The sequence below is a fragment of the Numenius arquata genome, chromosome 19, assembly GCF_964106895.1.
Source record: "Numenius arquata chromosome 19, bNumArq3.hap1.1, whole genome shotgun sequence".
Taxonomy (NCBI): Eukaryota; Metazoa; Chordata; class Aves; order Charadriiformes; family Scolopacidae; genus Numenius; species Numenius arquata.
Window position 1 is genome coordinate 2,645,615 of NC_133594.1, and position 21,529 is coordinate 2,667,143.

Here is a 21,529-nt window from a genome sequence, read left to right on the forward strand (position 1 = left end):
CCCCCCCGGGGACGGGTCCTGCCCCTGCCTCAGTCTCACTGGGCGATTTGTCCTCTACCAGCCCCAAATCCCTGGGAATCCCAAGGAAAATCCCAAATCCTTCTTTTTTTTTTTTTTTTTTTTTTCCTGCCCGGATAACACTGTGGGTGGCCACATCCAGAGATGGCCAAAAAAAACCCCCAAACCCCTCGAATGCCCTAAGGATTACGCTGGAAATTAAAACCAAAACATATATATGTATCTCTAGATAGATACATATATATACGCACGTACACACACATATTATATATCATCGATCAACCCTTAAAGAGTGATTTAGCTGCTCGCTAGCTACCTTGGAGAAAGAAAAATTCACATAAAACCACAAAAAGAAGAGGTTTCCCAGGGAGGACCCGGCGGGGTTCAAGTCCGAGGGCAGAGGATGGGGTGGAGGGGGGGCCACAGGGGTCGAGCCCCCCCAACACTGAGCCCCCGGAGATGCCTAAAGGCTGGGAAAAGGGGGTGAATAGGGAATTGTTGGGTATTTCTGCCCATGGAGGTAAACGCAGCTGCCAAAGTGGGGGGGGGGGTCGACCTGTGTTGTGGTAGGACCTACACAAAGTCAGGGCACCCCTAGAAGGGCTCAGCTGGGGGTGGCATCTGCCCTGGGGGACGCGGGGCCACCCCCTTGGTCCCAGGGGATGGTGCCCCCCCACCGGGGCTGTGCTGGCACCCCGGGGTGCAGGTCTCGGGAGACCTCTGCCCCCCATCTTGTCCCCCCTCCTGCAACTTGGGTGGCCTTGAAAAGGGATGGACAGACGGACAAGTGACACAGGAGATTTAGGACAAGCGGGATGGGAGCTGGTGCAGAACCCCATAGAGATGCCTCCAACCCCGCTGTCCCCAGATCTGGCAGGGAGCATCCAGTGCAGGGATGCTGATGGGGTGGACCATCCTCTTCCTCCTGCTCCCCATGAGGGTGGGGAGGGTTTCGGGGATGCCGGTGGGACCCTCAGAAGAGGCAGGAGCCCCGCAGGTCCCGCGCTCGGCTCAGCTCGGCGCCCAGCGCCCGGCTCATGCGGGTGGTGGTGACTCTCATGCTCTGGGCGACCTCCACGGCCCGGCTCAGCGACTGGTTCAGGTCCTCCAGCTCCTCCAGGTCCAGCGTCAGGCAGCGGTGGGGGGCAGCGGCGTGTGGCCGGGGGGGATGCTCTGCCTGCTGGAGCCCTGTGGGGTGTTGGAGGGGGACCCCAGGCATGGCTGGGGCTGAGGTAGGTACCGCTGGGGAGCAGTAGCTGGGAAGAAGAAGGGGACACAGGCTTGGCTTTGCTCCACGGACCGTGTCCCCACAGCCTTGTTTTTCAACCCCTCTCCCCCATCTCATCCATCTCCAACCCCCAGCACCCATCAGGGGGTGCTCACCTCCATGAAAACCTCCCCCCAGAAAGGAGCCTGGGGGCTGTGTGACCCCGCTCCAAGCCTCCCGCCACCAAGGTCAGTAGCTGGAAAGAAGAAGGGGACACGGGCTTGGCTTTGCTCCGTGGACTGTGTCCCCACAGGGCTCTGTGCCCCAACTGTGCCCTGTTTTTTCATCTGTCTCATCCATCTCCAACCCTCAGAACCCATCAGGGGCTGCTCACCCCCATGCAGACACACACACACACACACACACCCCCAAAAAAGGAGCTGGGGGCTGCCTCACCCCACTCTCAGCCTCCTGCCACCAGGGTCCCTGGGCTCCATGGCAGGTCCCTGGGGTGGGCACAGCCTGTCCTGCATTCACCCTCCCCCCCCCCGGGAGATGCTGACCTCCCCTTTGGTATCCCCCCCGCCCCCGCCAGCCGTTGCAGAGCATCCTTACAGCACGGAGGGGGCATAAGGCACGAGGGGGACAGGGGCAAGGCAGCCGATGGCGGTGGTGGCACCAGGGCTGGCTGCCAAGTACCAAAGTCCAGGGTGCTGCGGCTTCTCGGTGCGGGGACTGACGTGGGAGCCTTGGGGGGACGTGCCACCGGGGCCACGCTCCTCTGCAGGGAGGAAGAGGGTTAGATGTCCCCTGGGGTGTTAGATGTCCCCAGGCGAGTGCAAAGAGTGGTAGCCCCATAGATGTCCCCAGGGGGGTGGAAAGAGTGGCAGCCCCATAGATATCCCTGGGGGGGGGGGGCAGTGAGTGGCAGCCCCACAGATGTCCCCATATGTGCTACATGTCCCAGGGGGGGTGCAGTGAGTGGCAGCCCCACAGGTGTCCCCAGGGCGGGTGCAGTGAGTGGCAGCCCCACAGGTGTCCCCAAAGGTGTTAGATGTCCCCAGGAGGGTGCAGCGAGTGGCAGCCCCATAGATGTCCCCATATGTGCTAGATGTCCCCATATGTGCTAGATGTCCCCAGGGGGGGTGCAGAGAGTGGCAGACCCATAGATGTCCCCAGGGGTGTTAGATGTTCCCAGGGGGTGCGAGTGGCCACCCCACAGGTGTCCCTAGGGTGGGTATTAGATGTCCCCAGGGGGGTGCAGGGAGCGCCTGCCAGTGGGAACACCCGTGCCCATGGTGGCACTGCTGGCTGTCACTTCTGTCCCCAAGCAGTGTTGCCAGCACCGTGCCAGGGATGTGAGGGCTGTTCCCCGTCCCCCCCCAACCCCGCGAGCCGTGCCAAGCACGTGCCACCCCTGTCACCCACCGTGTGTAGCTCCGTCCCTGCCGCGGGACGCGGGGGCACCCATGGGTGCTCGGCACGTGGGGCAGCGTGTCCTCCTTGGGGTGCTGTGCCGGGGCTGCCTCGTGGCATCGGTCACGGATCCGGCTACGGAGAGAGGAGCCAGTGTCCCTGGGAAAGTCCCCGGGAATGTCCCCGGGAATGTCCCCGCGCAGAGCAGGCAAAGGTGGGTTGGGAAAAGCAGAGCAATTTGGGGGGGTTAGAAAGGGGGTGGGGCTGGACAACAGGGTCTGTAACAGGGGGGGTCTGCAAAAAGAGGGGTCTGAAAGGGGGGGTCTGGAAAGAGAGAGTCTGCAAAAAGGAGGGGGGGTCTGTAAAAAGGGGAGGGGGTCTGCAAAAAGGGGGGGGTCTGAGAAGGCAGGTCTGCAAAAAGGGAGAGTGTCTGCAAAAAAATGGGGTGTCTGCAAAAACAGGGGTCTGAAATAGGGGGGGGTCTGCAAAAAGGGTAGGGGTGTCTGCAAAAGGGAGAGAGGGAGTCTGCAAAGTGGGGGGGGCTCTTCAAAACGGGGAGGTCTGCAAAAAGGGGGGGCTGCAAAGCACTCTGACTGCACCCAGCTCAGTTGCAGGCAGGTGGGGGACACGGGGGACACAGCGCTGTCACCCGGGAACAGGCCAGGTTGACCTTTAGCTAAAGGACAGGGCTGGGGACAGGTTCCCACCCGCCCCCCCCTGTGACACCAGTGGCCACAGCCAGCAGCAGGGAGAGGGCAGGGGGGGGTCCAGCCAAGGGGCAGCAGGGAGAGCCCTGAGTCTCTGTAATTAATGAATTAAAGTCATTAGGAGCTCCCTTAGTGGGCGTTAGGGAAGGACAAAAGGGTCTGGGGGCTATTCCCAGTGTCACTCACCCGATGGCGTCCTGTTCCCGTGGCACCGGGGACACCCTGGGGCTCCCGGCTCTTCTTGGGGTGCTGGGGGGGCGCATGGTGTCCCCACCTGGTACCGTGTCCCTGCCAAAACCCAGTGTGAGCACAACTGGGGACCCTGACACGGGGGATGCCACCCCAGCACTAACCACCACCGGCACCCACCTGTGTACTGTCCCCGAAATGTCACCTCTATAGGGGGGCTCTTCTGTGGGGAGGGGGGGGCTGGGGGCCCGGCAGGCGAGGGGTCAGACTCGGAGACTGTGGCGGAGGAGAGGGATGCGGGGTGGGATCCAGAGGGTCCGTGCCCACGATCTGTGGGATCCAGTCCTGGGATGAGCAGCTGGGGCCAGCAGGGCCACCGGGACCTGCCCTGTCCCCATGGCCCCCCAGCCCCCAGCTCCATTCGGGGAAGGGGAAGCCGGGAGGAGCGTGTCCCCAGTGTCCCCACTCCGGTGGGGTCCCACTTACTGAGGTCTGGTCTGTCCCGCGGCAGCGACGCTGACCTCCCCCTCCTTGTGGGTGCGACCCTGGGGGTCTCCCTGCCCCGCGCCGGGGGGCTCGGTTCCCTGCAGAGGGGACAGAGCCATTGTCACCACACAGACCCCGCAGTGTCCCCTCAGGCACCCCCCTGACCCACCGCCCCAGAGCACCCAGGCTGCCTGTTCCCCCCCGAGCCCAACCTCTCCCAGGTCACAGCAAGAATGGGACAAGCTGGGGGTGTCCCCAAGCCCATGGGACACAGCACTGCCACCAACGGGGTCACTGCCACCATCCTCCCCCCTCCCCGGGGTCCCTCTTGCCACCTACCCCGAGGGTGCTGCGTCCTTGGGGGCTGATGGTCCAGTGGCCAGCGGTTGCCTCCTGGCCGGGGTGGCCCGCGGGGTGGCTTTTCCCTCGGGATAGCTGCGGGAGCGGCGCAGGCTCTCCTCCAGCCGCCGCCGCAGCCGCCACACCTCGTCCCGCAGCGCCCGGATGGCCTGGCTGCCACAGCAGGACAGATGCCACCGTGAGGGACAGCCAGCAAGGCTCCCAACGGGGCTGGGTGCCCTGCGAGGCGGGGGGTAAACAGCCCTGTCCCCCCCCCAACCCCGGACCCCGTGCCTGTCCCCATCCCCACTAGCCAGGACCAAGCAGCTCACGCTGGGATGCTCCCCAAAACCAAGCCTGGGGCTTGTCTGGGCTTGGGGTCCAGCCTCAGCCAGCCCACACGTGTCACGAGTTTGGAGGACTCGGCCCCAGTGAAGTCCCAGCTTTCCCAGAAAGGAAAACCGGCTGCTGCCCAGGGGAAGATGCTGGTGGCCTTTGGGGACTTTGCTTGGCTGTGTCACCTAGGGGTGGGGTTCGGCCCGGTTTGGGGCGGGGGGGGTGTGTGTACATAGATACTCACTCGCGCTCCAGACGGGAGCCCAGCAGGTCACAGCGAGCCGGGTTGAGGGACAGCGGATTGGGGGACAGTGGGGTGGGGGATGGTGTCTCGGGGGACAGTGGAGGGCTGGCTGGGCCCCTGGCCGTGGCAGGGGGGTGGCCATTGGTGCTGGTGCAGCTCCTGCCTTCCGCCTCCGAGTCCATGTGAGCTGGGGAGGGGGGGGCGCATGGTGAGCCAAGGGGTCTGGGGGTGTCTCCCACCCCAGGAGAGACCTGGGAGAGCAGAGCCAGCAGGAAGGAGGCACCCCCAGTCCAGCATCCCCAGGGAGATGGGGGGGACACCACAAACCAGAGTCCCTTACACCCCCAGACCCCCCCCCCCCCCCGCAAATCTCTCTCCCCCGGGGAGATGTCCCTCCCCAAAACGCTGCCTACTTACTGCCATCACCGCTGGGTCCCACCTCGCTGCCTCCGCTCCCAGCCCAGCGGGGGGGCGAACTGCTCTGCGAGGTGGTGCTGGGGGGCAGGTGGAGCCCCCCAGTATCCCCCTGCCCCCCGCCTGCCGGATAGATGCCCATCAGTGCCGGCTTGGAGGGAAGCGGGGTCACATCTCTCTTCCGCAGAGGACGGAGGGTCGCGGGGACAGGGATGGAGAGTCCCAGCGAGCCGGGGGTCCTGGGGATGGAAGGGGTCATGTTGGCAGCCCCCATAGCTCTTTCCCCAGCCATGGACCACCCTGCATACCTCCAGCCCCCCCCCCAGCACCCCCTCCTTGCTCCCCACATCCTCGCCACCTCTTCCTCCATCCCTGCTCCCCTTTGATGCCCCAAATCCCCCCAAGACAGAGCTGACAGCCCATGTCCCCAAATCCTGCTTCCTGGGGTGAGGGCAGGGACCCTGAGCCCTACCTGGTGCCGGGGGGCCGGTGCTCGGGGGTGTGCACCGGGGGTGACACCCTGCTGGCCTCCGAGCCCACAAAGCCGCTGTCGGTCTCCGGTGACACAATGCGCTGCTCCTGCAAATGCAGTGGGGAGAGCAGGGTTGGTGCCCAGCACCCCCCCAGCAGGGTCTGGAGGTGCTGGTGGGGGGGGACCCACCTTGCGGGGATGGTGCTGGGTGGCAGAGGTGCCCACCCCACTGCTGCGGCGGGACAGGGTTGCCTGTGGTGGCTCGGGGAGCCCCAGGGAGGGCTTGGCTAGAGCCGGTGGGTCCTCAGCGGTGGCAGGGGACAGGTGGCCCCGTGGCCCCCTTGGCCATGGGAGCTCCTCAGAGGGCAGCAGCACGGCTCTTCTCTCCAGGGGGTACCTGCGGGGGGAGGATGGAGCACAAGCGATGGGGCAGAGCAGCCCCAAAGGTGGGGAAATGCCCTGGTGCCACCAACTCTACCCTGGAGGCTGTTAACTCTGAAGCCTAATGATGCCAGTGACATAAAACTTGAGACTTGATATAAAACCTCCCACTCACCCTGCCCAGGGGACATGTCCTCCCACAACACTTACAGGGAGGAGGTCTCGAGGTCGGCCTCCTCTTCTAGTGACCGTGTCCTGCAGGGGACCTTGCCGGGGCCACTGTCCCCTGCTGCAGGTCCATCTGCCTCCTCTTGGGACCCGCTCTCTGCCAGGCTCAGCTGCTCCAGGCTCAGCGACTCCGGCAAGGACTTGAAGTGCTTGTACCTTGGGGAGGACCCGCAGGCAGGAGATGGTAGTTTTGGGGAGCGGCTCCCTGCCTGTGTCCCGCCCGCCCCGTCCCACCACGAGGTCACTCACTGGGCCAGAAGGTCCCCGAAATCCTCCTCCACTCGGAGCTGCTTGTGCCAGAGGGGCCGGGGCAACCCTCCCGTCACCGCCTCGCTGTCCCCCGCCGTCCCCTGAGGACCCTCCAACAGCTTGGGGCTCTGCAGGGCACAGCGAAAGGTGGGGGGGGGGAGGTTGGAGAAGGCTGACCCCCATCCCAGCTCCAGCAGGGTGCCCCCACCCCAGCATCTTTGCACCCCCCAGCCCCGTCCACCCCCCTGAAGCCTTGCCCAGCTCACCTCAGGGCATGGGGAGTGGGCGGCCGGTGGTGGGGAAGGGGTCAGTGGGGAGCGGGGCTGGTTTGGGGACCGCGGGGGGGGCTGCCCCCCAGCCCCGGGCTCCAGCCGCTCCTTCAGCTCCTCCAGGCGCAGTCCCAGGTGGAAAATCTTCCCTTCCACCGCCCTGCAAGACACCGGCCATCAGTGCCGGGGAGACAACGGACACCCCAGCACCAGGGGTTTCACTGGTGGGGAGGGGGCGGAGGAGGGGGGGTGTCACACACTTACCGGTCAGGATCGAAGTCCCCCGAGGCCCCCGGGTGCTGGTGCCGGGCTCGCAGGTATGCCCGCTCCAGCGCATCCTGAGCATCCTTCAGCTTCCTAAACCTCTGCGGCACAAGGGTGATGTCCCAGCCCGCCCAGTTCGCCCCCAGTCCCTGACACCCTCCCCAGCCCCCCCCCACATCCCCGGGTTGGGAGGTCGGGATGGGGCTGACCCACCTGGAGCTGCTCCCAGGGCGTGGGGCTCCCCCCTCGGATCCAGCCTTCAAAGGATTCCACCTGGCCGGGAGAGAAAGAGCTGAGCCCCCCCCCCTGCTGCTGCCCCCCCCCCCAACCACCACAGCCCCCCCAACCCTGTGTCCCCCCAACCCCCAGGGCTTGCCTGCGCCTGCAGCTTATGGGTCTGTCCCACCAGTGTCCGTGTCAGCTGGGTTCCGGGGCAGCGGCACTGCCCCAGGCATGTGGGGCAGCCCCCCCCAGGTGGAGGGGGTGAAGGAGGCCGGGGTGATCCCCCCTGGTCTGGTGGTCCTGGTGCTGGAGCTGCAAGAAACATAGATTCACGGAATGGCTTGGGTCAGAAGGGACCTTAAAGATCATCCAGTGCCACCCCCTGCCCTGGGCAGGGACACCTCCCACCAGACCACGTTGCTCCAAGCCCCATCCAACCTGGCCTTGAACCCCTCCAGGGATGGGGCAGTCACAGCTTCTCTGGGCAACCTGGGCCAGGGTCTCACCACCCTCACAGCAAAGAAGTTCTTCCCCAGATCTCAGCTCAATCTCCCCTCTTTCAGTTTAAAACCCTTCCCCCTCCTCCTATGGCTCCCCTTCCTGATCCAGAGTCCCTCCCCAGCTTTCCTGGAGCCCCTTTAGGGACTGGAAGGGGCTCTAAGGTCTCCCTGGAGCCTTCTCTTCTCCAGGCTGAACCCCCCCAACTCTCTCAGCCTGTCCTCACAGCAGAGGGGCTCCAGCCCTCGGAGCATCTTCATGAGAAACTTGAGGACATGGGGAAGCCGTGGGGATGGGGTCTCGGCTGAACAACCCCCCCCAAAATCCAGAGCAGGAGGGTTATGATCTGGACGGGGGAACACGGTTCAGCCCACCTGTGCCCGGTGATGACGGTGGCTCCGGGGCCGTGCTGAACGTGGCCGTCCTGGCCTGCGGGATGCTGAGGGCCATCACCCGGCAGCCGGTGCCCACGGTGCCCACGGCGAGGCTTCGGCTGGGCTGCAGCGGGTCGGCGTATAGACTCACCTGGGGGCAAGTAGAGGGGGTTCAGGGCACCCACCTTGCACCCAAACCCTGGCACTGCCCACCCTGGAGAATCCACCCCCAGAGGGACCACAGGCAGGCAGGGGCGAAGGCGGGGGTGGTGGGGGGGAACAGCGTGGGCAGAGGGCACCGTCCCTGCCTCAGTTTCCCCACCCGCCCAGTGGTGCAGGGCGGGAGGTGACATGGGGACACACTTCCGCCCGCCATCCTGCCACGTCGGTGACGTCCCCAGCAGCCGCCCCCACCATTTCGGGGCTGTTTTGGCACATTGTGGGGAAACCCGCTGGGTGGGGAGGGGGGCACAGTGGCCCCCAGCTTTGCAGCAGCCTCACCCTCCCCTCCCCGGGCTGGGCTTGCTTAACCGCAGCTCCCCGGGAGGAGGAAGAGTGGGGTCAGGGGAGGAAGATGCCCTGAATAACCCTGGGGAGGTGGGATCAGAGGGGGGAGCAGAGTGGGTTTTCCCCCCCCACCAGCACCCACCCTGGCGCCCAGGCGCAGCTGGTCGATGGTGTTCTCAGCCTCGGCGTACTTGGTCAGCAGCTTGTGGTAGTCATCCTGCGGGGGGGACACACACACACACATGATGGCACCCGGGGTGGGGACTGGGGCTCAGAGTATGCTCAAGGGGAGGGAGGCATCCCTGTGTGGGGATGACAGGGCCGGGGGGGGGCTCCCATGGGTGGGGGACACCCTGGGGTGCAGAAACCCCCTCATCCCCCCCACCCCCCCCAAAGCACCCAACCCATCTGGTGGAGATGTGACCCCTGTTTCTCTGTGCGGGGCACAGCCCCCCTCTCCTCCCAGGGGACAGGAGGGCATCCCAGGGGACAAGCATCCCGGGGTAATGAGCATCAGGGGGGTGTACAAGCATCCCGGGGAGGGGGGACACAAGAGCATCCCTGCCTCCAGCCCCAAGTGCCACCCACACCCCTGCCTCGTCCTTCCCTCCTCGCTAGCCCCGGGAAGAGGTGACCACCACCAAACCCCCCATCGGTGTCACAGGGCTGGCTCACGGGGCTGGTGACATCTCCATTTTGCCCGCACCCCCTGGTCCCCCCCCACCCTGGAGACCCTCCCAGTAATGCCTCTCTGGCTGAACTGGGAGGAACTGGGCGTTACCTGGAGCTGCTGCACCAGCTGGGTGGCCTGCCTGGGGGACCTGAACTCCTTTGGCAGCCCGGTGGCGGTGGGGGGCTGTGGGGGGACCCCCTCCCCGCTGCTCAGCAGCACCTCCCGCACGATTTCGGCCGGGGACTTGAAGCTGACGGGGCCACCCGTGGCCCTGGGGCGGGCTGGCAGGGCTCGACCCCGCGGTGGCCGGTAGCTCTGGTCGAACTTCACCCGCGCCTCCACCTTGGAGAGGTCGGGCAGGGGGTGGTTGAGCCGCCCTCGGCCATACTGGGTGCCATCGGCCGCACTGGTGCCCGATCCCGAGGGGTCCCTCGCCTCCTTGCCACCCCCGTGCCGCTGCCGGGGGCTCAGGGACCACGACCGATGGCCGGGCTTGGGGGGCAGCACCGTGGGCGCCGTTTTCTTGGGCACCCGGGACCCCTGCTGGGGTGCAGGGGGGGTCCCGGCACCCCAGGGCTCCTTGGTGGGTGCCAAGCCATCGGTGCTGGGGACTGGCAGCCCCGTCGCAGCTGGCTGGGGCTCAGGGATGGGCTCAATGTTGGTGGCATCACGGAGGTCATCGGTGGAGAGGTTCAGCAGGAGGCTCTGGCTCGGGGTCCAGCCCTGCCCGTGCCCCTCACCGGTGTCCCCGGCTGTGTCCCAGCCCCGGTGCCGGTGGGACGGGGTGGCAGGGCCAGGGCTGGCATCTGACAGCCCCGAGGTGTCACCACCGTCCGTGCTGCAGAGAGCCTGGCTGTCCCGTGACACCCTGGGGCTGCCGCTGGACCCCGAGCCCCACCGTCCCTCGTAGGAGAGCTCGGGGTAGGGGTCCCCATCGCTCTCTGCCCCCCAGGGCCCCTCGTCCCCCCCGGAGCTGCCCCGCTCCTCCTCCTCCTCCTCCTCTGCCAGGTCCTGCCGTGGGTGCCAACGACCCTCCTCTGCCGGGGACCCCTCCTCCAGGTCCTCGCCATCCCCTGCAAAACACCAGCACTGTGGGGCTGCCACCAGCCAGGGGGTGCCCCCCCTGCCCCCCCCTCGGCTCCAGCAGCTCCTGGGACACCCAGGACCCCCCAACAAGGGCAGCAGGGTGGGGAGGACTCACCCCAGGGCGGATTCCCGGCATCCTCCCCCAGGCCGATGACCCCATCCTCGTCCATCCGCCTTTCAAAGTCGTCCTCTTCCTCCTCCTCCTCCTCCTCCTCTCCCTCCCAGCGCGTCAGCTCTGTTTGTGTCCAGCGCAGCCATGGTGCCGGGCTGGCCATGGCCCGCGGGCACGGCTTCCCTGTCACTTGCGCCGCTTCATGGCCCGGCGGTGGCGGCGGTGGCAGCGGGCTGGGGACCTCCTTGTCACGAATGTAGGTCACATCATCGCCGCCGCCGCCACCGCGTCCTGGGGGGGCTGAGGGAGAGGGAGGGATGCTCAGTGGGACACAGCAGGCTCTGTTCAAGGTGTCCCTGTCCATCCCCCTTCCCCACTGCCAGGGCTCCCCCTGTCCCTCAGACCCTGGGGACAAGAGCAACCCCCCCAAGATGGGGGGGTGACATCCTTGGGCCACCCCCTACCCTGCCTCCCACCATCAGCACCACAAAGCCAGAGCTGCCACACCCCCCATGGCCACCATGGCCCCCAGAGGTCCCCAGGGAAAGGGACCCCCCCAGGGCCACCTGAAAAGCCTAAATCCACACATTTACCCCCAGGGTGGGCACTGGGGACACCCAGCCCATGCTGACACCCCCTGGACGTCACCCTGGCCAGGTAGCCACGATCTGGGGACCATCAGCCATGCCATCATGGCACAGTGCTGGGGGAGGCAGGAGCACCCCGAAGCCCCTCCAGCTCTGGGGGGCTGACAGCGAGAGGGATCACAGCAGAGGCCTGGCACACTCGCTGCACTGATGACCCCAAAGCAGGAGCTCACCCTCACCCAGCTCCTCGGTGTCCAGGGGCTCCCAGGGCCACAGCGGCAGCTCGAGAGACACCGGATGCTGAAAACCCAACCGCATGGCGGGGAGCATGAAAGGCCACGGGGATTTCCCCGGCAATGTCCCCTCAGCTGGATTTGAACCTCCCCCCCCACCCCCACCCCAATTTTGGCCACGGGGTGCTGGAGGCGGCAGCGGCCCCCAAACCGATGGCTGGTACCGAGCACCGCGACGGCATCACCGGCGGCCACCCCACAGCGTCCCCAACCCAAGGCTGGAGCACGGAGGAGCATCCAGCCCCACGGAGGGATGCACTCACCCCGTACCAGCATCCCTGCGACACCCCCATCACCACGACCCCGACGGGGGTCCCCGAGGCGGCATCTCTCCCAGCACCCCGAAATCTTCCTGTTCCTGTGGGGTGGCTGGGCTTTTGCAGAAGTAGGAACTGATGCTCTCGGGTGCTTCCTGCAAGTTTGCAGGCGGCCGCAAAGGTTTTAACCCCATCAAGCCCTCGCGTGGCGGGGGCTGAACCCTCCTTCCCGTGCCGCTTTCTCATCAAAACCTTTCTTTTTTAATCCAATTTGGAGAGAAAAACGCCAAAGCGACATCAAAATGGGGATCCCTGGGACCATCGGCAGCTGCAGCCTCTAAAAGATAGCAGGATGAGGGGCTTCCAGGAGGAGCTGCAGCCCCAAAATTCAGCCATACAGCCCCAAAATTCAGCCAGGCGGATTCCGCCCCCCCCCTCCCCCCTTGGAAATCCGGGATATGGGCAAAGCCCATATGGGCTTTGCCCATATCCCGGATTTCCAAGGGGGGGGGAGGGGGGGTGTCCACCTGGTGCCAACCCCAAGATGCTGCTCGCAGCCCTAGGGATGTCACAGCTCATCCTGGCACATTTGCAGGTGGGCAATTAATCCAGCTCGTTAATGTGTAATTAGCAGCATGTGGAGGAGAGCTTGCCCGAGCTCCCAGCTCCCAACAAACCCATGGCCCGGTCCCTGGGACGGGTGTACATAGCCGGGGGTGGGGTGGGGTGGTGTGGGGGTGTGCCGTGGTGTTTTCGGGGTGCTGCCGGCTCGGGGATGAGCAGAAAAACTGTGGTACCCAGATTCTCCGGGAAAAGTGCTCCGGGCCCAGATTGGCAAAATTCCCTGCCTTAAATCTTGCTATAAGTGGGTTTTTTGGGGGGTTATTTTCCGGTGCCACCCAGCATCGAGGTCCTCGGGCATCATCTTTGCAGCATCATCCTCGCTCCCAGCCCTGCCTGCATCCTCGGGGGTTTATGGGCTAAGGAGCAAACCCCAAAGCATCCCTTTGGGTCTTGGAAACCTCCTGGGGAGTTTGCAGGAGGATTTTCCCCGTAAAATGGCCAAGTGACTCCTCTTTCTGCACCTGGAGATGCTCCACAGCTTCTCCTGCCCCTAGGTTGCTACCGCCGGGGAGGACGGGGTTGTCCATGGGATGCTTCAGGCTCTGCGGCTTCTCAACGTGGCTGGAGAGTGATTTTGGGTTTTAGCCCCTCTCCAAAGCGGGGTGTTTCCAGCCCCGAGCCTTGTCCCACAGCCTGGCCTGGAGAAGCAACACATCAAAGTGCCTCCAGACCCTCCTGGAACCACCCCCCCCGCAGAGACGAGGAGACCCAAACAGCAGCCCCCGGGGAGTGTGTGTGTGTGTGTGGGTCCTGTTGTCTCGGGGAAAAGAGGGTTAAAACGTTTCCTACCCGGATTTTGGCAGCCCGGTGCCCGGATCACACCTAACCTACACGCCACGGGCTGTCACCCCTTGTCTCAGCAGTGACACACACACCACACCACCCCCCCCCGCCGCAGTCTGCAGGATCCGCTCGCGAATCCAGCCACATTCATGGCCTTCCCAGAAAAATCCCTCCACCGATGGTCACGGTGGTAAGAGAGAAAAATCTTGGAATTCCTCCCCCCCCCCCGGCCTTTAAGTGAGTTGCTGGCTGTTAATGGTGGCACAGAAAAGCTTGAAAAATGATGTGGCCACATACTCAGGAACCACAACGCAAATGCAAACAATCCCAAATGTGTGTGTGTGTGTATATATATTTTTTTATTATTATTATTATTTTTAATCTTGCTCTTTGAAAGCTGGGATTTTGCAAAAGGGCAATTTGAGAAAGAGCTAAAAAGAAATTTGAAAAGCCTCAGCTAGAAAACATCTTGTACCCCTGAACTCTGCCCTGCCCGAGACCCAAAGCCCTTCCTGAGACCCCCCCCCCCACCAGCCCCTCGCGACCTCTCACTGGGGCTTGTCCCAAATTGTGCCTCGGGATGGAGGTGCTGGGACGAGGGAGGGGATGCTCAGGGCAGTGATGAGTGCTGTCAGGTCTCAGCCTGGCCTGTCTCTGCCCCTCGGCTCCTCATCTCTGATTCCCCCTTCGCCACAGCCATCCTGTCCCTGTCCCTGCAACTCCCCGCCCCCCCCCCCCCCCCCCCCCTCCATAGGACAGAGGGAGGAGGGAGGCTGAGACTCCCCAACTCATCACACGTGTGAGGCAGAAGAACAGTAGCGTGGGTTTATCCGTGGTGACAGCGGATGAGACACCGCGTCCCCCCTCCCCTAGGGCTCGCTCGGTGACATGGGGAGGCGTGGCGGGGGGGGACACACACAGGGGACAGCGTCACTGTCACTCTGCCTTCGCTGCCTCATCAAGCCCAGGCAGAGCAAGGAGGGGGGGCTCTAACCCCCCATCTCCATCCCTGTGGCATGAAGGCGACGTTCCCCAAGTGATGGCAAATAATCCCTTGCCCGGGAGGGGGGATAAAGCCCCCCCCCGCATCCCAGACGGGCACATTGTGCCCGTCTGGGATGCGGGGGGGGGGCTTTATCCCCCCTCCCGGGCAGAGGATGGATATTTTATTTTCCTGAACCTGATATTCCAGGCACCCACATTCCACAGGGATCTACACCCCAGTCCCCTCGAGAGCGCCGCCCCCCCCCCCCCCCCCCCCCGCCACAGCTGGGGACCTCCCCCCGGAGTCGTTCTTTTTTTCAGCTAAAAATCTCAAACAGCCCAGGGCTCTGCGGCTAAAAATATACATTTTTTTTTTTTTTGCCGCTCGAGCATCTAAAAAGAGAGGTTAAAAGCAAGTAGGGGCTGGTGACCTGTAGGGGAGGGCTCGGGGGGGGGGTATGTGTGTGTGTGGTAGTTTTTTGGGGAGCGGGGGGGGTGTCTCTAAGCAGCTTCTCCACGTTTCCCTTTCCCTCCTCGGCTTGATTTTTCATCGCGGGATCGGGGCTGCCATCCAAAACATCACTTTTTTTTTTGGGGGGGGGGGGGGGGGGATGTGTTTGAAGGGGGCCGGAAGAACAGCCTCGGGCAGAAACTTGGCAAGGGGCGTCTCCGCTCCAGGAGGGAGGAATTTCTGGTTTATAAACCCTTTTCTTTTCTTTTCTTTTCTTTTCTTTTCTTTTCTTTTCTTTTCTTTTCTTTTCTTTTCTTTTCTTTTCTTTTCTTTTCTTTTCTTTTCTTTTCTTTTCTTTTCTTTTCTTTTCTTTTTTTTTTTTTTTTTTTTAAAGCCCAGAGAGTCCCATTTTATGAGCCTGAAAGAGGGCAGAGAAGCGGAAACGCTGCTTTCTTGGTTTGCGCTATTTCCCATTAAAACGAGGGAGCAAAACCACCGTAGCGAGGAAGAGCCTGAAAACCCTTCCTCGTCCTCTTGAAAGCGCACACCCCTGTTACCACACCAGCGCTCTAAAGTCCACGGGTCCCCCCCAGTTCCTCTGCCTGGAGGGCCCATGTCCCCCCCCCTGAGTCCCCCCCCCTTCCCCAGGTCCCCCACATCAGCACATCCCCACGGAGAGGTACCAAAACCCCGTGGAAACGGCATCTCTCCATCACTTGCACCGAAGGGAAGCCCCGCGGAAGGAGAGGGAGCTGCTCCCGCGGCCGCTTTCCTGCCTCCTCCCCGGCACATGAACCCTCCTTTCCCTCTCCTCCCTGGGGACAGCCTCGTCCCCTTGTCACCATGCCCTGGAAAGCTGTGGGTTTCCACCCCGGGGCTGACCCCCAACGTACCCAGGGGAGCCGGGGGGAGCCGGGGGGAGCCGGGGGCTGCCGATGGCTGTAATGCCGGCCCAACGGTGGCCTTAATCCCCGTCTGGAGAGAGCTGCCACCCTCGCAGAGCCGGTGGCACAGAGATCCCTTATTAGCCGAGGACAGAGGGAGGTGGCGGGGGACGTGGGAAGGCCCCGAGCAACCGGGAACGAGTGATGGGGTTAACGAACAACGGGCTGGATCCGGGAAAACAGAGCATGGACCGCTACGTTTTTCCGGGGAAAACATCTCCGTGCCTGGAGCACTTCCAAAGGGGGAGCGCTGGGGAGCAAGGGAACCCCCCCCCGACACCCGCCGGGCACCCACCGATTTGAGGAACCGGGTGAGCTCATGGCTGCCCTTTAAAGACAACAAGGAACTGAAGTTGAGGGCAGCCCTCGCAACTTCCTCGGAGGAGCCGCAGGCACGGCCTCGCGTCCCCCAACCTCCGCGGGAGCACCGGCCTTGGCTCCCTGTCACCCCGGCCTTGGCTCCCTGTCACCCCGGCCACGCCAGCCTGACGAAACCCTCCCGAAATCCTCCGGCCGTGCCACCCGCGCACAAACCGGCCCCGGGTGGGGAGGAACCGCCGCAGTAAGAAAAGTTATGACAAGTTTCTTGGGGGCCGCCAAGGCGGTGGCGGTGGGGGGGGGGGGAGGGCGGCGTGGGCAGGACAGGGGTTGGGGACAAGCGACGTGTCCCCCATCCTCCCGCTGCATCCCCTCGGCTGCGGGGACCCCGGCAGGGTGGAGGTCCCCCCCCCTCCGCCCGGGGACCCCAGACGGCTCCCAGCTGTGAGCCAGAGGGATCACAGCAGAGCCGGGGGGGGGGGGGGTGGAGGGTGTGCGGGCTGCGGCCCCGGGATGGGGCCATCCCCGCGAGCCCCCAGCTGTGCATCCAGCGGTGCATCCAGCGGTGCATCCAAGCGGTGCCCCCGGGGCCCTCTCCTTCCCTCCAGCTGCAGCGGGAGGCTTACAGGGAGCAGCCGCGCCGCGCTGTCCCCAAGCCCTGAGCCCCCCCGGCCACCCCCCCGGCCATCCCCGGGGCACAGCTGGGGACACACACACACACACACACGGACACACACACATCTGTCCCGGGAGCACCGCTGGAGGGGCACCCCCCTCCCCGCGCACGCAACAGCTGCCCCGCGAACGCCCCCGCGGCTGCTGCCCACCTGCAGGGGGGGGCCCGGCCGGACCCTCCGACCCCGGCTCCGCACGACGGCCCCGGTCCCGATCCCGGTCCCGATCCCGATCCCGATCCCGATCCCGGCCCCGTTCCCGGCCCGGCCCCGCCGGACAATAGCGCGCGCCGCCGGCGGCGGGAGGGCGGGGCCCGCTCCCTCATTTGCATCCCGGCCGCTTCCCGCCAATCCGCGCGCACCGCCCCGCCCGGAGCGGGAAGTCGTTAGCATAAAGCCAGCCCTCCCCTCCCCCTCCCCCGGGTATTTGCATAGCCCGCGGCGGGCGGCCAATCAGAGCGGCGGAGGATGGAGCTCATTGTCATAATTTATACAGCGCGGGCACCCCCTGCTGGGGCGGAGCGGGGCCGGTGGGGATGGGGATGGGGATGGGAATGGGAATGGGAATGGGAATGGGGATGGGGATGGGGATGGGAGGGGTTGGGGAGGGGATGGGAATGGGGATGGGGATAGAGATGGATGGGGAGGGGATGGGATGGGGTGGATGGGGAGGTGATGGTATGGGAATGGGGATGGGAATGGGGATGGCGAAGGGGATGGGAGGGGATGGGATAGGGATGGGGAGGGGTTGGGGAGGGGATAGGAATGGGGATGGGGCCAGAGATGGATGCGGAGGGGATGGGATGGGATGGATGGGGATGGATGGGGAGGGGATGAGATGGGATGGATGGGGATGGGGAGGGGATGGGAATGGGGATGGGGATAGAGATGGATGGGGAGGGGATGGGATGGGATGGGATGGGATGGATGGGGATGGGGAGGTGATGGTATGGGAATGGGAATGGGGATGGGGATGGGAACAGGGATGGGAGGGGATGGGATGGGGATGGGAGGGGATGGCGAAGGGGATGGGAATGGGGATGGGGATAGAGATGGATGGGGAGGGGATGGGATGGGATGGGATGGATGGGGATGGGGAGGTGATGGTATGGGAATGGGGATGGGGATGGGAACGGGGATGGCGAAGGGGATGGGAGGGGTGGGGGAGGGGATGGGATGGATGGGGATGGGGAGGTGATGGTATGGGAATGGGGATGGGAACGGGGATGGCGAAGGGGATGGGAGGGGTTGGGGAGGTGATGGGATGGGGATGGATGGGATAGGAATAGATGGATGGGGATGGAGATAGGGATGGGATAGGGATGGAGATGAATGGATGGGGATGGAGATGGGGAAGGGATAAGGATAGGGATGGATTGATCGAGATGGAGATGGGGGACCCATAGGTATCCCTGCCCCCCACCTCCCTACCCACCTTGTCCCAGCCCCCAAGAAACCCCCACAAACCCGGCCTTTTTCTAACCTGATAGATTTATTGAAAAATTAAAAGCACAAGCTCTGTATATATAAATACGATGACTTTGCCAGCAATTTACAAGGCCTCCGGTTCCTCTCTCTGCATCCCCACCCGTGGCCTGCGTCACCCGCCTGGGCACTGGGGCCAGCACCCGAGGGGGCAGCGACCACCTGAAAACCCCTCCAGCCTGAGCCACGGGCCCACCTTGCTCTGCGTGTGGCACTCAAATGACAGCGGGGACACCCAGACCTCCGCCGTCCTCCCGCCCCGCTCCCCAGCCTGGCCGAGGGGAAGAGGGTGTCCCCAAAGGGCAGCCCCCACCCCAGAGAGGAGAGGGATGAAGACTTTAAAGGGACGTGCGCTGAGTTCTGCCCGTTCTCAGCCTGCCCTACCCAGAGTCTATGGTGGGTGAGGGGACGTTTGGGGACGAGATGGGGGGTGTCTGTACGTGCAGGGTAGCGCGGCGGGCGAGGGTTCTGCGTGGTGGGACGCTGCTTTCACACCTCGGCGCTGCCTTTCATCCCCCTTCCGCCTGCTCCCCGTCCCAAGCCACGCTCCCCAAAAAACCCCACTCGGGGCGCCCTAAAGGGCGACGTTGAATTCTGTCACCAAGAAATCGATGTAGTCCTTTTCCTTCAGCTTAAAGGCTTCGGCGATGATACGGGCGGCTTCCCGATGCTCTTTGCCCCGTAGCCCCGTCCCGTTCACCTCCAAAATGACGTGACCCACCTTCAGCTTCCCGCAGTTGTGAGCTGAACCTCCACGCTGCAGGAGAGAGATGGTCACCTCGCTGTCCCACCACCCCTCCAGCTCAACCCAGGGATGAAATACAGGCGGTTTGAGGAAAATGCGAAATGTTTCATCTCCGTCGCGTCGGAGATGAAACATTTCACATTTTGGAAAGAGGGGATGAATTTGGCTTCCCTCCTGCTTGCTCCTGGAGCCCAGCACCAGCTGGGATGGCCAAGAATAACCCAGATGTGGTCAGCTCTGCTTTTCTTTTGCTCTAAATAACTTGAATTTTGCCCCAAGTAAACAGCAGAGGAAGGGGTGCGGGCAGACAGCTCCCCAGAGCTCAGTTCCCCACTTTATTATCCACTGTTTATCATTCCCCCCTCCCCAATCCTCTGTCTGAGCAGAAAAAGGGAGTTTCCAGACATCTGGAGACATCAGCCAAGCTTTGGGGGCTGCTCAAACCCCCTCTGAAATGTCTGCGGCAAATCCTTGGCTTCTGGGGTGTGCTTTATGGAATGGGATCATCCACGGGACATGAATGCAACCCCCCCTTCCCTCCCCAGCAGAATGATGGCTCTGGTGTCTGGGGAAATACCGGGCTCTAGAGGGGGGAAATATCACCTCCAAAATCCCCCCACGGCTCTGGCCGTGGCTGAAGGGCTTTCCTGATGTCCAGGGAGGAGAGGGAGGGGATGTGCACTGAGTTCTGCCCGTTCTCAGCCTGCCCTACCTGGATGGTGACGATGCGGGGCAGCGGCTGCCGCGTGTTGGCTCCCCCTTCGATGGCGATCCCCAAGGTCGGTGCGCTCTTGGACACTCGGATCAGACACGAGGTGGGCTCCAGAAGCCCCGGCTGTGGGGAGAGAGGGCAGCGCTGCCAAGGGAGGCTGGGCACCCTCTGCCTGTCATGGTCCCTCAGCCAGAGCCCCACGGCAGCTTCCATGGGAGAGGGACAGACACGCTGCCTGCAATTCCTGACTCCTGACATCCATGATCCCAACGGTGTGGGGATCTGGAAGGGCTGGGGGAGGACTGGAGCAGCTCTCCCACTGCCTGCCTACATACCTCAACCTTGCCACCATCAGGAACCCTCCAATTTACTTCTGATTCCTGAAGCCACCTTCCCTTCTGGGTGACAGGTGACTTCACCCATGGGATACTGTGCCCTGGAGATGTCCCCTCGGAGCCAGGAACTCTGCCATGTGCTCGGGGAGTTAGGGGGGGTCAGCCTGGAGAAAAGGAGGCTGAAGGGAGACCTTCTCGCTCTTTACGACTCCCTGAAAGGAGGGTGTAGCCAGGGGGGGTCGGTCTCTTCTCCCAAATCACAGGTGATGGGACAAGAGGAAACGGCCTCAAGTTGTGCCAGGGGAGGTTAGGATGGATATTGGGAAAAATTTCTTCGCTGAACGGGTTATCAAACATCGGAACAGGCTGCCCAGGGCAGTGGTGGAGTCCCCATCCCTGGAGGTATTTAAAAGCCGGGCAGATGTGGTGCTGAGGGACATGGGTCAGTGGTGGGTTTGTCAGTGTTGGGTTGATGGTTGGACTCGATGATCTTAAAGGTCCCTTCCAACCCAGACGATTCTATGATTCTATGTCCTAAGTAGCTGCTTGGTGGAGCTGGGAGGGACCGGATTTACCCAGGATGGGGTGAATCAGCTCATCAGTGTCTCTCTCACCCAGGATGGGGTGAATCAGCCCCTCTCGGCCGCTCCTGGATCCCTTCCCCACAGCTCAGCCCGCAAACAAGCTGACTCAGCTCATTAAACAAGAGGATAAATAACCCATCAAAGAGGGGTTGCTGCCCACGGGCAGAGGGAACAGAACCAGTAGACGGCCGGACGAGGCAGTGGGGTCCAGCACTGCCCCTTGGCAGCCCTGGGTGCCCACCTCCCACCCACGGCAGCACCCCGAGGCCCCGGGGCACCCAGCCTCACCGGCTTGGAAGCCCCTTCTGCCACCCCCTCACTCCTCGTCGCCTCCTTGAGGCTTCGGCTTTTCCCAGGGACCAGCTGCCGGCTCTTGTCCTTGCCGCTCATCTCCACCTCCCCGATGTCCACCCCGCTGTCCTCGCTGAGGGTCTGCCCGCTGTCCGACAGCTGGGAGAGCGTGGAGGCTGGGGAGAGACGAGGGCTGTTAGAGGCTGGGCAGCACGGCTCCGTGGCCAGCCGAGCACCCACAGGGCCATCAACCAGAGGGAGGACACCTCAACCGCTCCCAGGGCTGGGCAAGTTCCCTGGGATTTAGACCTGGACTTAAAGAGGGGTTCTCCAGCAAACCCCTCCTGAAGACCAGAGCTGCGCACCTGGACCTCAAACCCAGGTCCAGGATCCAGCCCAGCTCCCAAACTGGGATGGGGGAAGAGGGTGATGATCTCAGGGATCCTGCTGGAGGCCAGCTGAAGCCAGCCCATACTCAAGACCAGGGCCTGGGAGGAGATGGAGACAGACCCGAGCAAAGAGGAGATCCCAGGAAGGAGCTTCCTCCCCTTGGAGGATGAAGACTCTGGGTGCAGATCGAAACTCTGGAAATGAGTGTCTGGAACCTGCAGAAAGGGCTGAGGGTCCGGAAAAATCGCTGTGGGACTTGGAGGAGTCGGGGTCACATTGGTGACACCCCTCGGGCAGTCCAGAGGGGGGCACTCCAGCCCCTCATCCATCACCACCGGGACTCAGGAACTCGTTGCAGGGGGATGATGGTGCCACAGGAGG

The 21,529-nt window shown here is 63.5% G+C and overlaps 2 protein-coding genes across 2 annotated transcripts in view; both read right to left on the reverse strand.

Moving 5' to 3' along the window:
• Positions 1 to 991: 991 nt before the first annotated feature.
• AKNA (AT-hook transcription factor) lies at positions 992 to 16,999 on the reverse strand. The gene is given in 27 exon segments (XM_074161294.1): positions 992 to 1,274; positions 1,841 to 2,006; positions 2,654 to 2,776; positions 3,535 to 3,636; positions 3,718 to 3,813; positions 4,024 to 4,121; positions 4,363 to 4,536; positions 4,943 to 5,129; positions 5,360 to 5,595; positions 5,829 to 5,935; positions 6,018 to 6,225; positions 6,420 to 6,638; positions 6,687 to 6,814; positions 6,953 to 7,115; positions 7,220 to 7,320; positions 7,433 to 7,492; positions 7,596 to 7,753; positions 7,821 to 7,828; positions 8,331 to 8,464; positions 8,963 to 9,037; positions 9,602 to 10,566; positions 10,695 to 10,991; positions 11,285 to 11,298; positions 13,106 to 13,124; positions 16,784 to 16,857; positions 16,859 to 16,912; positions 16,914 to 16,999. Coding segments are annotated over 27 exon segments (4,335 nt in total).
• A 1,666-nt stretch (positions 17,000 to 18,665) lies between these two features.
• The window catches only part of WHRN (whirlin), a 59,410-nt gene continuing 56,546 nt past the window's right edge, over positions 18,666 to 21,529 (reverse strand). The window contains exons 10-12 of the mRNA XM_074161251.1: positions 20,756 to 20,934; positions 19,549 to 19,671; positions 18,666 to 18,848 (exon numbers count right to left, since the gene is read on the reverse strand). Coding sequence (XP_074017352.1) covers positions 18,666 to 18,848; positions 19,549 to 19,671; positions 20,756 to 20,934 — 485 coding nt within the window. The remainder of the gene's footprint in view (positions 18,849 to 19,548; positions 19,672 to 20,755; positions 20,935 to 21,529) is intronic.